The 17,598-nt window shown below is 34.3% G+C and overlaps 1 protein-coding gene across 1 annotated transcript in view; it reads left to right on the forward strand.

Annotated features, from left to right (window-relative positions):
- Positions 1 to 17,598, forward strand: part of trol (terribly reduced optic lobes) — a 141,359-nt gene that overhangs the window by 97,676 nt on the left and 26,085 nt on the right. Inside the window, 9 exon segments of the mRNA XM_085480898.1 lie at positions 1,264 to 1,380; positions 3,022 to 3,135; positions 3,463 to 3,576; positions 5,218 to 5,325; positions 10,557 to 10,673; positions 12,856 to 13,014; positions 14,408 to 14,557; positions 15,344 to 15,454; positions 16,753 to 16,869. Coding sequence (XP_085337024.1) covers positions 1,264 to 1,380; positions 3,022 to 3,135; positions 3,463 to 3,576; positions 5,218 to 5,325; positions 10,557 to 10,673; positions 12,856 to 13,014; positions 14,408 to 14,557; positions 15,344 to 15,454; positions 16,753 to 16,869 — 1,107 coding nt within the window.

Consider the following 17,598-nt stretch of genomic DNA (forward strand, 5'->3'; position numbering starts at 1 on the left):
TCAATGGCCCGATGAGAATTATTTATTTTGCAGCGCGGTTTAAACGCTGATAAAGTACCATTTCATTTTTCCATAATTTTTTAATTTTGGTTTTCATTGCTGTCTACTTTTGAAATAACCGATTAATTTTTCTATATTGCGGGAATGCTTTAGATCGTGATAAATATTTCGGTGAATATTTAGGTGAGGACCAAATGCGAGCAATCATGTAAAATATTATAAAAAATGATATCATCAGATACCTATTCATACCGCTTCTCTCATGTCTTATTTTTTCCAATTTTTTAAAATAATAATTTTAATTAGATCAGACAATAGCATTTTTCAGATATATAAGTGTTGAAATTTTAATTGCTTTTACTTATAAAATGCACATTCTACTTTAAACCTTTTGATTTCCTAATGACTTTTACGTGTCTACTCATGTCTACGTTTTTATTTCGTTTCTATACAATACGTGTATTCGTACAATAACATTCATCGATTAAATGCAAAGGCAACTGTTGGACGTCACGCAGTGTTCTTTTGCGACAATTAGGTCCTTTCAGGTTCTTTTATCGTATACTAATTGCTGTCGTAAATTAGAGTACGGTGGAAGGTTGACCGTAACTCTTCGTTCATTTATAATCTCTTCTATGAAATTTCCTCAAGTGCGTGCTAATTAATGCTCTAGCACTTAACGCGTCTCACTCGGCCACTAATTAATTCTTTTCCAGAAGCTTCTCTTATTATACTACCTTACGTCATCGTGCTATGGTTCTACATTGAAATTATATCCCCACTAGAATTCTTCGACTTCCTATGTGATTCTGAACAAGCACATATGCATATTTCATTTTCGGAGAAAATAAGTAGAAAAATATATTATAACAAATTATAAATACAACTGAAGTCGAACAGATCTTGTTAAGTAAAATTGTTTATTTTTACATCGCTTTATATTCGCTTTTTATATTTGCTTGAAGAAGAATCTAATTCTATAAATCTCTATTCATTCTCGAACATCAGCCAGGAATGCAGCTTAATTCTCTTGTCGAAGAATCGTTAATCATTGTTGGCAATCATTGTGCTTTCTCCGTCGTTTGTGTCTCTGTGCTACGTCCATTCGTCAGTTTATGTCTAATCCTCGTCAGCACAGTAAACGTCATTCTGAACTGTGTTTGTACGTGTCATCTCTCGAATTGACCCGCGTCAGTCGGGTCATCGTGCCGTTCTCGGCGACGTAAATCTTCCCAAATTAGCCTGAGTGAACAATTTTTACAGCCTGCAAGGAAGACCAATTCGAATGCGCGCCTGGTTATTGCGTGTCCTTATCACGACGCTGTGACGGATACACGGACTGTATTGGTGGAAGGGATGAGCAAAATTGTCACAACATGAGTACGAATTATCACTATTTACTTCAACGAGCTGCGAAACGCCACACTCGCGAGAAGCATGTAAATCAATTACTTGGGTTGGAATTAATCTAGTCGCGCATACGTGCACTAAATGGCCTTTTAATAAGGACAAGAACTTGTTGATCCACTTAAAAAAAAAAAAAATCTCGTGACACTCTTCTTCCGTTACATTTGAATATCAAGCTGCATGCATGCATACATATGTTGTAGGCCGTAGGCAAACAGGACGAACGATGATATTCCGATGTATCGTATTATAAGGCAAACATGGTCACTGTGAGATTCAAATGTCACTAGTTACGGGAAACACGAAATATAATTGAGAAGTTTAAACGTTTATTTCATTTTTTTTATTGTGAAACTTTACGATCGACAAAAAAAACTGAATTTGATTAAATTTTGAGGGCATCAGTCTCGTGTTTCCGCGTTTATATGATTCCGCGTTGCAATATATACACACATATACATACGTTTCGCAACACATATACACATACACACATCTTGGCAGCGACAGATAGGTGGGTATAAATTTTATTGCATTTTTGGATAATTCATTGAAAGACTACGGCATGCGCAAAGTTTTCATTCTACATGAACGATGACTTCACAGCATGAGATCTGAGCCTCTCACATTTTTAACTCATTAGGAAGTGGCGCATGATAATTTACGCTGGTTACATGACAAAGTTATAGAGAAACTCTGCTGGAGCAGGTATTCGTACTTGCAATAACGCGACGGCGATTCTTGTGCTTAATTATTCATGGATATGTGGTAGCGCGTATTAGCCGCGAGTTTACTTTCTGCGAGACACAGTCTCGCCGGCGTGAACAGTTAACAGCATTAACAGTCGAGTAATTGTTATCCAACTGTTGCGAATAAATTAGTTCCAGCTTAGATATCCGCTGGAAAAAAATTTTCGCGCTTTCTGTTATAATCAGATATTTTTAAAACTATGAATCGCGAGTGTAAAATATAAACGTAATTTTAAAGTAGACTCACGATCGGGAAATATATTAATGAAAATTATATATAAAAAACACGTGTTATAAATAGTTCTCGAATTCCACACATTGCATAAAATTCTATAAAATATATTTAGGTAATATAAATCACGAGCTTTATCGAGTCATATTTCTAGTGACATTTTCAGATATCACATTTTTGTGATGCGATAAATAGCCAAAGTCACTAAAATAAATGTCAAGCAGACAGAGCACCGTGACATAACGACCTATATTTACTATAGGTCAAGTGGACTTTGGCAAACAGTTGCCGTTTTTAATTAACTAAAAAGCCGGGATATCGAATATTTTTCAACGTAACGTATGCAATTGATATTGCATAAATTGAATAATACTTCAGTAACTGGTTCGAATTGCGACAATAATCAAAAAAGCTTTGAGCTCGATAGCTCTTCGTTGTTTTGGACAAAAAATAAAAACTTTTAACTAAATCAAGATATTGCTGTAAAAATCATCAATGAGGATATTTGTTTTGCGCATATTTTTTTAATCGGTTTATCCATGTTTCTATTCTTTTCTTTCTCTCTTTCTTTCTCTTTTTCGTTCGCTCTTATTTTATTTGTATATAGATTTTTATTTTTTATCTTTTTCTAAATAGCACGATGTAGAGTGGACGAATTCGAGTGTGCCAGCGGTTCATGCGTCAGCAAAAGAGCAAGATGTGATGGACGAAACGATTGTCTCGATCACTCTGACGAGTATAATTGCAATGGTATATTATTTTCCTTTTTAATATGTATTGAGTTTAATGTGTTTTACATTTTTTATATGTTTTATTCCTTTACAATATTATATTATTAAATTCCGAATTATTTATAATATTTTTAGGAATTATATTATTTCTTAAGCAAAGACACAGGAATCAGAACTGTTCAATTTAAAGAAAATTGTTTTGTGGCACAATTACAATATTATATTGATTACCCCGCAATAAGATTACGAATGTTATTCTATAATTAATTTTTTTAATATGGATTGATCTTGTAAATTCTACGAAAATAACATCTTTCTGTTTATGTCTTTATATCATTATTTTTAGTGACCACCTGTAGCGGAGACCAATTCCGGTGTCTCGACGGTATCTGCTTAAGTATCGACAAGCGCTGCAACGGAATCCCTGACTGCCGCAATGGCGATGACGAACATCAATGCGGTAAGCTAATTCGTTTTTTCCCCCTCTTTGAAACGTGTACGTTACTCGATCGATTCTTAGAGGCTGTCAGAATAACACAAATAGATTATATACCAATGAGATTTCAATGATGCGGATTTCAAGAGAGTTTCAAGTCCTCTTTATTGTTCTCAATTGTTTTTTTCTTCGTGTTAACAATATATATATATATATATATATATATATATATATATGTATATAAACTCTACGTTGTGACATATTAACAACTAATTGTGAGATTTATAATTACTTTTGTACGTGCAACGATAACTCTTCCGCAATGGTACAGCAGCAATAAGTTGCCGCGATAAACTTGCACCAATGCTCTTTGTTAAGTGTCGGTTATCCAACGCGATTATTTACGAGCGATCGAGAGGGGCGCTTGAGCTTAAACGAGCGTCAAACGCGCCTGCGAAGTTTGCCAACAAGATTACAGGTACTTTAATAAGTCTCGCGGATAAATTTAATAGTGATCTCACATTTTTTCTAAACTCGTATGCGTAAAAATAACATCGCAAAAATTGTGATTCAGATATCCCTTACAAATTTCAGAGAAGAGACAACATCTTTTTCTTTTTTAATATAATCTCGTCGCGGATGAAATTTTTTTACCGTGTTGCAGCGGCAAAATTTGCGAACAGAAACTGCCATGTATTTACGCTCGCACATAATTATGCGTCTGGCGAGCAATTTGAAAATCCCCGGCGTTGGTTACGCCACTGTAATGTGAATACGTAAACTTAATTTCCTCCAGCACGCTTCGCGTGACTTTCGATTTACGATTTTCCACGCTGACCGAACTTTACGCCCAGTGTGCAACCTCGAAAATAACGTCTTTTCCTAAAATAGTTTAGCCAATGTCGTTGCCATCTCATCTAATCTTGGTTTCATTGCGATCTAAACCGGAACACGATCAGTGTGTGAAGAGGGCAACGAGCTGTCGAATTTCAAGCATTCCACTAACGTATTCAGATTTGTTGCATAATTTACAACGTTACTAATTCCTAAACGCGTTTACCTTCAATGATCGATTTTTGCGCAAAGTAGGTTCAACGTTCTTGTAATCAACGTTTACGGAGCAAAGACATCAATTCTCTTTATCAATCAAAGATAGATTAATCGCGAAAATTAAAAAATCTAGTAATTTATAATATATATTTCGTTGCGTATTAACATATCTTTGATTGGGGAAGAACAGATTGTTATCTCTCTGTTCGTATACTCTTGCTATATATTTTTCCTTCATATATATATATACTAACCTCAGCATACAAAAAAAGCAACTCAGCTCAAAAACATTTCACCAGGTAAAGGTGCGAATATCCGTGTCTACCGTCCAAGTAATATAACTGTGCGTTGTTCGTACTGTAATTCATATTTTAATTGCGCCATGTATCATTCATAAATACGCTACTCTGATTTGGTGTCGTCGTTTAACGTCCTCGCGCAGTTTGTCTTGACACGTGTCTTGGACGATAGATTCGGAATAATAAAGGGCTTGCTTGTAAGCCGCAAGTCGCGGCTTGCTGGAGGATCACGAACGATCTTGAGGATGCGGGTGGGCTGACACGCGTCAGTGGGCAATGCATCTTTAAATGCGCATGAGTGTGGTGTATGGAGCAGGTTGCGGAGATGCCGAGTTCCGCTGCACGGACGGCCGCTGCATCGGCTACGAGTTGCAGTGCAACGGGATGAACGAGTGTCCTGACGGATCCGATGAAAGGGACTGCGGTAATTATAATGTCATTCCACAACGTCATACACAAGTCACACACTTTTACTCGTTCTCTTCCTTTTACATATACAATGCAGACGTACATTACGCATACACATAGGTATACGTATTATTACATCATTTTCTCGGATGAGTGTAGAAACATTCTTAACGTTACGAATTGCATTTAAACATTATAATAATAGCACTTGTCATTCGCAGAATATTCCGTTAGCATCGTGAAATTTTAATGTCAGATTACTTGATTATTTAAAGTCAGTGACATTGAATGCTTGTAAAAAATTAAAATTAATGTAGAAAGGTACTTTATATAATGCAAAAAATTGTATATTCATATAATATAGAATATATAAAATTTTTTAAATGTTTGAATTTTGTGAAAATGGTTATATGTATATAAAAAAAAGTTTTGATCAATTTAATTTTTAATTTTGTACAGATTTTGATTTCGCCAGGGCTTTATTATTACAGTTGAAATATAAAAATCTGACACTCTAAAAGCGATATTCGACGAACTTATTCTTTATCGATTGCGCTGACTTTTAAATTTAGTTTTCAAGAATTTAGTTTTCGCCAAACATTTTCGCCACTACACTCGCTCTTCTTCGTGATGATGTCTTTTTAATCATACTTATCACGAAATCATGCGTCGTCGTAGAAAAGTATTCGTGGCAACCCTACTATAATGCCCAAAAGTTGGATGCGATTGCACGGAAGTCGTGGATTTTCTACGGTCGAAAACCTATAGAACGCCGAAGGAATATGAATATGAAGCCCGAAACGACGGAAAGTATCTATCGACTCACCATCAAGCCAGTCGTGATGATCGGTAACCCGATCTTGAAAGCGTTTCTGGAAGAAGCTCAACGACGGAGATCCCCAAACTCTACGCTGCAGAATTTCTCGACATACTCGACAAGAATTACGCCCAAATCGAAAAATAACGAGCGCACCTCGTCCTCGCAACACGAATCGGACAACGTAGAATTTGATCAATCCCACGAACCTGACATGAAGAATTGCAATAACGGCATTCATCATTTAACTATCAACCACGCCTTGTTGCAATTAACTGAGCTTCAAACTTTCAAACCTAAATCTTTAAAATTGTCAGACAGTCTTATAGGATCATTATTAAGATTCAAACATTACAATCTTTTATTAAAAGATGTTCGCTTACAATTTATTAATAATCAGGATGATGGAACGCAAAAAATGAAAAATGAAAGTAATTTCGATTATAAATCGAAAAAGTTTAATTTAAATGTACAAATTAATTCTTCATCCAATTCCACAAAGGACAGATATGCTACTGAAAAAAACATTTTCAATATGAAGAACTGGAATATTAAAGTAAAAAATAATACTGTTTTAAGAAATGAAGAAAGCTATCGGAACGACATTAATGTAACAGAAACAAGATTGGAAAAAGAACAGAAAAAAGTTAAGCAGTTAAAAATACCGATGAATATATTAAATAAAGACCATACTATTGTTAATAATACAAAAGAGTCGCATCGCTTTGAAAATTCTATTTTCGAAACTATGACAAATACCGTTACTCCACAGATTAACGATAGGATTTACGAATTTACTGAAATTACATCTATATTTCAACTGAATAATTCGACAGTCGCTGAGATTTCGAATAAGACAACTTACACGACAACTGAAACGATGACGACAAACGACACTGACATTAATCGAAATTTAAGTGTGATAGATGTGAATCGCAAGAACAAAAGTCTTAGGAAAATGTCACGTAGAAAGCAAGCTTCTGCTTTCCAGAAATATTACGATAAATACTTGAACAAGTTAATCTTTGAATCTAAATCTTCAAAAGTAGAGGCACGTCAATATTTTCCAAATATTAATCAAACCTTTATAAATGTCAACGGTATCGATAAAATGTCGATAGATTCTTCGACTTCAAATCATAGCTCGATTCAACAAAATCGCGATCGAGATAAGAAAAAATGTAGGACGAGTAAAATGCGCAAACAATCAAATAGCACTTTGGAAATATTTCACGGAAGTAATGAAAGCTCGATGGAAAATAACGACAAGATTGATTCCGAATTAATAAACCCCAACAAAACGTCCGAATCGATAAATATAGACGATTACGCGTACTCGATATCAAAGGAATCGCAAAAATCCAGAGAGATTCTGAAAATAGAATCAAAGAATGATGTCGCCTTTCTGTTAAACTGGACGAAAATGCCTTCGACGAGTACTCCAGACATTGTCACGCAAAATGAGAACGACTGGAGGGAGGAAGAAACCGAAAAACTTGACAAACACAAGCGCAAAGATCGTCATAATGATCATAAAAACAATAGACCCAAGAAGGGGAAGAAAAATTACAATGCGAAGCGTAAGAAGAAACTTACATCAACCACTTGGACGGTCGACGAGACGACGAGTGTCGATTATGACAACGATTATAGCTCAGAGCGCAGAAAGACTATGTCTTCTCGTAATGATCCAGGATATGACAAAGCTGACGGTAATCGGAATACGAGTACTGGCAAGAGCGACTGGCACCTCACTGATGAAATTACAACGGAACCTCCTAAGATGGAATTCTCTGACGTTGATGAGTCCGTCACGGAACACCTTACAAAAGACAACACCGAAGAAGGACTTCAGTCGGAAGGAAGAACGAATGCGGATCTTATCACCGATGATACTACATTTCGTTCATCAATAGCGTGTAAAGGGAAAAAATTTAAGAAATGTCAAACTCGGATTGCAGCAACCACCGAGAATAGTTGGTTGTATGACAAAAAAATAAATAATGAAGGAGATGAAGAATTGATTAATTGTGAAGATGTTACATCGCTTCCTGCCACCAACAATTTGGAGGATCAAATCGAAACAGAAAATTATAGTGATGATTATTATCTTCTCGCGCATGAAAAAATATCTACACCAACCAGTATTACTTTATTTCCAAAAAAAATTAATTTAAAAAAGAGTACAACGTATAATACGATTACGAATCGAGAAAGTAAAGACAGAAATAATGCAACAGAAGGAACAATCTTGAATAAACAAAGTGATGAAAATAATGAAAAAACACATGAATGGTTCTGGAATAAGGAAAGCACTACAAATTCTATAACAAGAAGTACCACCCACGATGCAATTTCGAATCTCAATGAAGAGGAAGAAGATTCAACAGAGAAATTTACGGCCATCGAAGACAATAACGAAATCGATAACGGCGTCGTAACATCAATCGTGGAGGATTATGAGGCTGTTAACTGCAATGAGAATCAATATGCATGCGACAAGTACACTTGCATCGAGAACGATCAAGTTTGTGACGGTATCGTAGACTGTATTAACACCGGTGACGAGATTAACTGCGATCGTATATACATGAAGAGATGGGAGGAGCACCTGAAAGTCAACGGACAGCCCGAGAAGTTTGACCTTCCGTCACAGAATTCGATCGAAAACACGTTGCTCGATGGATGCAGCCTTTATGAGCATCCCTGCGATGGCACGTGCATAAACGCACTGAACATTTGCGACGGCAAGAGAGACTGTCTGGACGGTACCGATGAGGAGGGCTGCCCGAGCTTGGAAGGTATATCCTGTGTAAAAAATAATATATGAATGATCCCGATTTGCTCTCTTCGTCTCTGCTGTAAAAAAGTTTCTCGCCTGGGCGAAACAAGAATGCGAGATCACTTTGAGCAAACGTGACATTATTTCGAAATGACTCGTCATCTTTGCTGTACAGAAAATGGCTTTGAAGATGTCAGAATGGCTAAATGTGAACGTCTTTGGGAAACTCTACCGAGATCTTCTATGGTGGGAAACATCTAAGAGGCATTACTTCCGGGTGCTTCGTTTTCTATGTGTGTATTTTTATTAGGATACTGCAGACAGAGATGTTGAAAATCCACGTCGTCTATTATGTGTAATACAGCTTTACATTGTGTCGTCCATCTTTGCTGTAAAAATATTGCCTTCTATGGAGAGGAAGAAAAACGGTCGAAAAGAAAATCTAGAAACGACAAGTTTTAAATTGCAGAAACCGAAAACGACTATTTTATTTCTTTCACAATCTTAGACGATTGTCATTTTTATCTTTAATTTTTTTTAGACTTATTACTCATCGAAATTTCTCAAGAGGATTTGCAATTGACGATTACATGGGAATTGATATCAATGGTTGCGTAAAAATTATTCTCCATACAATATCTTTATGTAATCACAATTAAATCGCTGATCGATCACTCTCAACCCAAAGTACAAATCCTCTTTTAGATCTCTCATTCTATTTTTCATATAAACACATACATATTTATTCTTTACAAAGATACAGACTACATCCACTTCTACGTCCTTAAATCACGGAAAGAGAAATTTTAATGACACTCTAGAGAATCATTTTCGCGATATTAATGAATCTACTCATACCTGAACACTGTATATACATAATCCACGTTGAAATAATTGGGAAGATAAAGGAATGGAGACTGTGCATATAAAAATTGAAAGAGTTTATTTATAAATACATATGGAATTAATAAATAAAATAAACACATGACGATAAATAAAATAAACACATAGTCTATTGAATAAAAATATTCGATTTTATAATTCAAAAGTGCAAGCATTGTCTCGTATTCCTGCCTTCTCTCGTAATCGAAATAAATCTAACCACTTTTGAAGGGCTTCTTCACAATGCTTTATATGTTAGACAAGCTTCAAAAGAGAATCTTGTACAAAGATCTCTTGATCGCAGAATCGCGCGTTTTACCAAAGACGCTTTTTATGTACAGATTACTCTCTACCATGCCTAAAACTGCTTTAAATGTATCTTCGTATGTCCATATATAGCTTGTACGTAATCTCAACCTCTAACTCGTTTGTCACCGTCGTTTGTATAAATAAAAATTATTTTATTTTGTTGTTATTGTGAATTATTTAAGACTAGTTTTAATCATTATTTTTTTTTACAGTATAGTAATTATTATTTATAATTTTGATATGACACAGTAGTATATATCGGCTGCCATTTAAAGGCATTTAAAAATTATTTCGTTTCGTTTAATCTATCACAGGTAGAATTACATGACACGAAGTATCCTTTGGATTCTCAAATTTGAATTTAGAAATAAAAATTAATATCACGACGACTGAATGACAGAATGACGAGCGAGCGTTGATGAAGAGAGTCTTTGTTTTTGTCGGTGGCATCCTGTAGGTTTGGCCCCGTGCCCTCCCATGGACTTCACTTGCGGAGATGGCTCTTGCATACCGAAGAGCTCGATCTGCGACGGATTCGACGACTGCCCCAGGGCAGAAGACGAACTTCATTGCGGTACATAACCATGTATACCATTTATGCCATCTGATATCGAAGAGAGAAAGAGAGAGAGAGAGAGAAATTTAATTAAAAAAAAAAAAAAAAGAGTAAGAAAGAAAAACAAGAGAAAATGTGTGTATAAATGTATGTGTATGTGTGTGTGTGTGTGTGTGTGTGTGTGTGTGTGTGTGGATGACTTCCTGGTGTGATATCAACCAATGTTATTTTGACGTTTAACGCAACTTGGGCTCTAAAAAAAATATTTTTGAACTGAAATACAATATTTTTGTAGCAGTATCGTTACGCCATTCAAACAATAACAAATGACGCGATAGACTTTTAACGACAAACGCATAGAAATTGGTTTTGAATAATTGGTGCAACTTATTTATTTGCACATTGATATGGTATTCGACTTGTATATTGGCAATACAATTAAATTATTAAATAAAATACTATATAAATTCATATGCATCAGTATTATATATAAGAATTATTAAATTCTAACAATTTTATATTATATATGTATATAATGCCAAGTTTTTTTACTGAATAATTATTTAATGATAATATTTCTATACTTTAGATAGAACAAGATTATATTATTTTCTCATAATTACATCGATATTCGTAATTATATTAAATTATAGTATCTCGATTTATTTATAACTGAATTGCAGTGAATTATATGTATAATTGGAATGAAAGAGTGCAAAAGTTGCTAATTCTTTCTCTCTTTCTTTTTTGAATCTCTGCTTTGCTTATACCCGATATGTACAACGCTTGCCATTAAAACGATCGCTTGATCATTTCACCTCGTTGGATTCAATAACAGATTCATTCCGCATTAGTTAGAATCGTTACAGAAACGCTTACTTGAATCTGGATCCAACATAATCAGAAATGACGATTTTAATCGCAGATTTCAAGCTCAAATAATTGAATAATAAAGCCGTTTTGATTTATAAGTTAATTTTTACACACAAAACATTTGTCAATTTGATTCTCTCCATTATAAGAAATTACGCATATTAAACGTTAACTGCTCAAAAAACAAAATTATTATCTAATTGTAAATATATGATTGTAAATATGAACTATGGATATATCTCTGCGTTTAAAATCTCAGCTCGTACATTTTTCTGTTATTTATAATCGTGTAAATAACTCTAAAAGCTCTATCATTATCCTAATGCATTCCTATTCCTTTGAAATTCTCTCTTTATACAAGATATGTAAATAAAATCATAATGAGAGAGCATATAAATTGCAATACACACTAGAAATGTAACGTTTTCCTCCAATTAAATTAAGGTGTAATTTAATTATTACAAGAAATAATTTAATAATTTATTTAATTATTACAATATATGAAAAGTAATAGTTTAACACATGCAATGTAATCCATTTGTAAATATATAATATGTTATTTATTCGATGCTTCTATCAGATATCAGTGTGAAAACGCGCAAATATTATTTTCATACGTATCGAATATGCATGAAAACAACGATTCTTTTTGCTACATTTGATTCTAAATACACCAGAATCGACTGACAAACGATTTCATAATGTCGGATTATTATACACATTTGTGGGGGGAGGGAGGGCGCTAATAATCGCGTATCCTCCCACAAAAGTAGTCGATTCCCATGCGGAGGAAAGCTATACTTATCGTCACGACACATTTTTCGCGTCGCATGCACGCGACATCGTAATCCGCATTAACCAATACAGCGAGCTATTTTTTATGAGCGTTTTATCTAACCCAATAAACGATTTATGCTTTATAAACACGAGCCGAAAATATAATTTCCAATGCCCTCATTCATACCGTAACTGTAAACTGATATTCTCATTATCCCCAGAGGCAACTTTTCGCTTTCGTGATGTGATAATACCAGCAAAAGCTATTAATTGAAAAAAATATCTGGAAATAAAAACGAAATTCGGCACGTGTCATTATCGTGTCGGAAACGTTTCGCTCCGAAAAATTGAAAAGTATAAGCGTGGCTTTCAGCTTTATTATATACATATATTACATACATACATTATATATATAATATATGTACAAAATATATTATATATATATAGTATATATATATATATACATACATATATGCACACAGAGTCATTGTATCGTGTAAAAATGTGTGTGTTCTTTGCGCATATGTTCGCTGAACAAAACAAAATACAGAGCGGGAATGCACGCCTAGCCAGTTCAAATGCGCCACCGAGAACAAGTGCATCGAGGATGTCTACAGGTGCGACGGCCATCCGGATTGTCCAGATCATAGCGACGAGGACTGCGCTTCATCCGCTAACGACACTACACACACCACTTCGCCTACCACCAGTACGCTCCTTTTTCAGTGTGTCCGTCGCTTCATTCATAATACATTCATGCAACAATCTTGTCTAGACTGTCTCACTAACGTAGAATACGGCTGAATCAATTGCTTTCACGCGTTCTCTGTATTTTCTTCAATAATCCAATTTTTCGAATCATTGATTCTTTTATATTGCATCAAATCACAGTTAAAATCGAATTCGTGTTTATATTATTTCTTTTTAAATATGTAAATCCAACTAATAATTTTCTCTTCTCTCGTAACTTTATTAAGTACGCGACGTTTCTTTTAAATGCAATCGATTTCACTTATTTATGCCATTCTATAGAGGAGATTTAAAAAATATTGTCGAGCCGATATTGTAAGAAAATTTTCTGCTTTTGCTCCACAATGTTTGGTTTCGGCCGGATCCTCTTAAGGAACTCTTATTTACGTGGGACAAGTGGATCTACCTGCTCGCACACGGATACACACTAGACGATGGTTGCATTTCATTGTACATTTTTCACGATCAATCGTTTTACGTGGTCGAGAAAGCGATTCTCCGTCTTGTTGCTTTTCGAAAGAGAAGCAACGAGTATTGTAATATTTGTCACCGTATCGAGCTAAAAAAATTTATACGCGTATAAAACGCGGACACTGAACTTTATCGAGACAACTTATTGAAGATGAAAAAGTATCATTTTTTTTATTCGGCGAACCGAGTTCTCGACGACGGCTCCACTTTTATCGTACCACCCCCGAGTGCGAAGGGATCGGGAGACACACCGGAAACGCATTATCCCGCGAATCCCCGTGTACGGAAGATTCACGGCGATCGTCGATGGTATGTTCTCGTCCATTCGTGTCACAAATCGCCGCGAATATATAAAGCAATTCACGATATATATACATATGTATATATATCATAAGTTGCTTTATATGTATTGTATAAATATATATACATTGATATAAATAGCTGCATTGCGCATGAACTTGTATGGTCAGATGCAATAATAATATGTATTTGACGAGAATGTCTTTAATCACGCGCCTCCGAATTTTTCTCCCTGCAAGTTTCTTTATCCCATTTTTACGGTAACTGACTTTCCATTTTTCTTTGCCTAATTAATTGCCGAAAAGATGATAAAGAAATAAAGATGAAAAATTTGGAGAATTCGATGAGGATATTCTCACTTGGCATTTTGTTGCAACACTTGGCCAGCGCATTTGTACGATTTTGCTTAGAGTTTGGTGTTCACCTCTTTCTTAGTCCTTGTTGCATTCGAAGCTGCATTAAATTGCATTTATATGAGATAAAGTGAGCATCTTATATCTTGCCTTATTATCTTTAAATTTCATCTCTGGATGATGCTCCTTTCCTTCTATTACCTTGAATGTGCCTGTATATGCGCTTAGACCCGTCCGATCCACGTTGGACACCGATACACAAGAGGGAATGCGATCCAAGAAGAGAAATGCGTTGCGATGACGGTGGTTGCGTTCTTTTACGGCGTAAATGCGACAATGTCTTCGATTGTCTTGATGGCAGCGACGAGCGGGGTTGCGGTAAGGGCTTTATCTCTCGTTCTCACAACTCATCCTTCTTTTCCCTGTCCCGCGCACTCATACATTATACGATGACAAACGTTTTCTGATTTCCTCTCTCCAAGTACTTATATTAACGATGACGAACGTTCTTTCTCTTTCTTCCCTCTTCTTCTTTCTGATCTGTTAAATCTATGAATTATCATTTTGCTACTACATGTATTTAATTTATCATATCGTTTCAAATATGCGAGAATTTTTTTAATATAATTATTGACAAATGAATTTAAACAAGTTGGATATACTACATCACTTTTTTCTTGTCGAAGATAAAAAACGCTTTCTTCTTCTATATCTCACTAATTTATTTGTCATTATTTTTAATATTATTCAATTAATGTGTGTGTAAGAATTTGAGTGAATTGTATTATTTTTTAGCATAGCAATATAGAAATTTCTTATTAAAATATAATAAATTAATTACGATTTTTATATTTATATCTAATATTTATATATGATATTTGCAGTAACGTTTGTCATCGACAACTTAATTTAAAAGATTATTATTGATGTGTTGCAATATTTTTTTGAATATTCAATGGTATTATTATATTAAACTTAATTTACTTTTTTAATTGCATTTAAATTTATTTTGTCTACATATTTTTTGTATATCGAAATTTTGGTGAATCTTAACAAGATGTACATTAAAATGACGGGCGTACATTATAATGATACCATTGATGATTCCCCACTATGTCCCCTAACGCTTTTTGCGGGAGCTTTCGACGTATCTGTGTCGTAAAGGGCTATGTACACCTGCCGAATGGAAATGCGCCAGTGGCGAATGCTTGCCGGAAAATCAGAGGTGCGATGGGATAACGCAGTGCAGCGATGGGTCTGATGAGGATCGATGTGGTAATTATATAGCTTTTGCCCGCAATTATCATAAAAAATGGCCTTTACATTGCTCCAACTCGTTATATTGAACCGTACACTATCAAAATTTTACAGATAATACAAGAATATTGCAAGCTTTACTTATTTATAACTTAATCTTTGATGAACGTATTTCGATTAGAATGATTATTTATGTAATTAGATGTAGCATATTATTTATGCAACATTTTCCAAATTCAATTTTGTATTATCAAAGTAATCATTTAATAGTATATATATTCTTTTGTCCATTTTAATTAATGCCTGTAAATTAACATTTGTGTTATTTTTTTAATTATCTAAATTGTTTTCCTTCATATAATATCGGATGCAATAACAATATATCATTATTCTCATTTTAATTTCTACTTCTAATTATTCCTCTTTATAAGACAAGAATGCATTTTAATATCAAATAACGTCGTAAAAAACAAAATATTAAATTGAGTTTATATACTTTTTGCATGAGACCGTCTAATCGATGTCGGATTCTTTTGCGAACAGAAAGAATCATTCTTGAATGTAATGCACGATCAGTGCGATATTGCATGTTGCATTTTGTCTATGTTATAAATTGCAGATGTATCTTTGAGAATATGATCGATAAAATAAATTTGGGAACTTTCGCGCATAATGAAGCTCCTGTAAGTAGATCACGATATTATAATTGAGCGATGCAAGAAGGGTGAATGTGTCACCATGAAATCAGAAAAATTAATAGTTTTACTGTATATTTTGCCTGGGAAAATTATTAGAGCAGAGTGATTAATATTCAAGTAGAATACAATAATATATAACTCACAAAAACGAGAAGCAGCATTTGTTTGATAAAAAATTCATATTCGTATAATCTGCGCGAGCGTTTATTGTTATATTTGCTCAACACTTAAATAATTATATAAATTTTAATATCTATCTGCTTTGTTGTTTTAAAATTGGAATATTATTGAAAGGATTTTTTTTTTTTAAAGAGAATTAAATTAAATATTAATTGCAATAAAATTATAATTTTATTATAAATTTATAGATAAGACGTATTTCGAGAAAAGAGAAAGACATTTCTTCATACATATATGTACCATGGTGATTATTTAAGTGTTAATAAAAAATAATTATTATGCACGGTGCGAGCACGTTTTTCTTACATGTTATTCGATTATCTTGAACAAATTATCTTGCGAGACAGCGCAGTGGTAAGGCCATTTTTTCCGCTCTCCTTTCCTCGTGTAGGTAGCATGCACGATAATACTCGACATGGAACTTGATAATTATTGTAGTAACCGAATGCCCAGCTGGATGGTTTCGATGCAACGATGGAATATGCCTCGACAATAAGAGACGTTGCGATGGTCGGCCGCATTGCTTGGACGGCTCCGACGAAATCAATTGTTTTCGTAATGATTATAATTTGGCTTTATTTCATGTGTGCGGAGGATGAAATAGACCTAAGCCAAACACTCTTGGAACGAAATCGACTTAATACAGTAGTTCCGATTAAGTGCTGCTTTATAGCTACTTTTGTAGACGCTGTCTGAATAGTATAGTGATATCTCTTAAATAATATAATTGCATTGAGCAAGAGAGAATTAGAATAAGTTATTGATATTTTAAAATTATATTATTTTTTCCGTTTGATTCCTTCGATTTAAGTTCCGTTTTGTAACTTAGGTCTGTGTCCTTCTTAGCGCATTATTTATTAGCAATAATGGGAATAATGCGCACGAAGAAAGTTTATCATTAATTTTTTTCCATGGATTTTGATAATGATTGCACGCATGATTTTGTAATAATAATTAAAATTATATTAATTAATAATAATTAAGATAATTTTTTTTCGTGCGCTGTTCTGTTTTTAATCTCTACGTAACGTTACTTTCATCCCCTAATTATCTCTCGAACTGTCTATCAGCATTTTCATCATGGATTATAATACTTTCTGCGATATATGGCATTCTTGTTATGGGCATATGATACTTATTCTTAACGACTTAACAGTAAATGAATGTAACCATTTGCTAATTTATTTGCTCATGAATCAGTCTTGCGTTACAAAGAAGGTATATGTTTGCATTTTAAGACTTGAATCCAAGAATACTAAATGCTATGACTATCATAACTTTCTT

This window comes from Nylanderia fulva, unplaced genomic scaffold, assembly GCF_048542155.1.
Source record: "Nylanderia fulva isolate GAGA-0341 unplaced genomic scaffold, ASM4854215v1 Scaffold1, whole genome shotgun sequence".
In the NCBI taxonomy this organism is placed as follows: domain Eukaryota; kingdom Metazoa; phylum Arthropoda; class Insecta; order Hymenoptera; family Formicidae; genus Nylanderia; species Nylanderia fulva.